Source organism: Abrus precatorius, unplaced genomic scaffold (assembly GCF_003935025.1).
Source record: "Abrus precatorius isolate BTA unplaced genomic scaffold, Abrus_2018 Scaffold7, whole genome shotgun sequence".
Taxonomy (NCBI): Eukaryota; Viridiplantae; Streptophyta; class Magnoliopsida; order Fabales; family Fabaceae; genus Abrus; species Abrus precatorius.
In genome coordinates this window covers 28,993,328-28,994,307 of record NW_020874417.1, presented here as the reverse complement: position 1 = coordinate 28,994,307, position 980 = coordinate 28,993,328, and the positions used below count along the sequence as shown (strand labels likewise).

The window sequence follows — 980 nt, the reverse complement described above, 5'->3', positions numbered from 1 at the left end:
TCATCATATTAATAAAAATTTGTGCTACAATCTCCCGCTGCATATCCATATATAATTCAGAGGTAAAGATAGGTGTGAACGATAGCAATACCAAAAACAGCGGTGTTTAAAAGACAAAATTCAAATAAAAATCCAAGGAAAAGGCATTGTTTAGCTACATCGAAAAAAGATCCAAAATATACATTATGTGAACCCTAATTAAAACAAACGAGCTCATGAGCTAGTGAACTTGGTAACAGCCTTGGTGCCTTCAGAAACAGCATGCTTAGCAAGTTCACCAGGGAGAACAAGGCGAACAGCGGTCTGGATCTCACGAGAGGTGATGGTAGGCTTCTTGTTGTATCGAGCGAGTCTAGAAGACTCCTGAGCTAGTTTCTCGAAGATATCGTTGATGAAACTATTCATGATTCCCATGGCCTTGCTAGATATTCCGATGTCAGGGTGAACCTGCTTAAGAACCTTAAAGATGTAGATCTTGTAGGTTTCTACGCTCTTGGCCTTCTTCTTCTTCTTCTTGTCCGAGGATGACGCATCCTTCGGGATCTTCTTCTCAGCCTTAGTTTTCTCTGCGGGAGCCTTCTCGGCCGGTTTTTTCTCAGCCGGTTTCTTCTCGCCCTTAGCCATAGATTCGTTAGAGGGGAGAAAGGGAAATGAGAATGCTTGGTAGTAGAGGCTTTGAAAGGTAAGAGAAAGGTGAATGTGATGAGTGATTAGGGTGTGATGGTGAGAGTGTTTATATAGGAATGGATGGTGGATGCTGATTGGTTGGGTTTTAGTATGCGCGGATTGATGACATGGAAGTTCAGTTTTGGAGGGAGATTTTCAAATCTCAGGTTTCGCAATCTTTGCACGTCCTTTTTTTATTTATTTACAAAATATATTCTTTTCTGTAGTTTTGGCGGGGCGTTTGAATTTTGGGTTTTGAAATTCAGTTTTGGCTGGATTGACTATTGATTAATTGTTAATTAATTAATTAATCA

General features: G+C 40.2%; 1 protein-coding gene across 1 annotated transcript; it reads right to left on the bottom strand.

Annotated features, from left to right (window-relative positions):
- Nucleotides 1–213: 213 nt before the first annotated feature.
- On the bottom strand, nucleotides 214–624 carry LOC113872796 (probable histone H2B.3). The gene has a single exon (XM_027510621.1). It carries the CDS (start codon nucleotides 622–624, stop codon nucleotides 214–216), a length of 411 nt encoding a protein of 136 aa, XP_027366422.1.
- Between the last annotated feature and the right edge of the window lie 356 nt (nucleotides 625–980).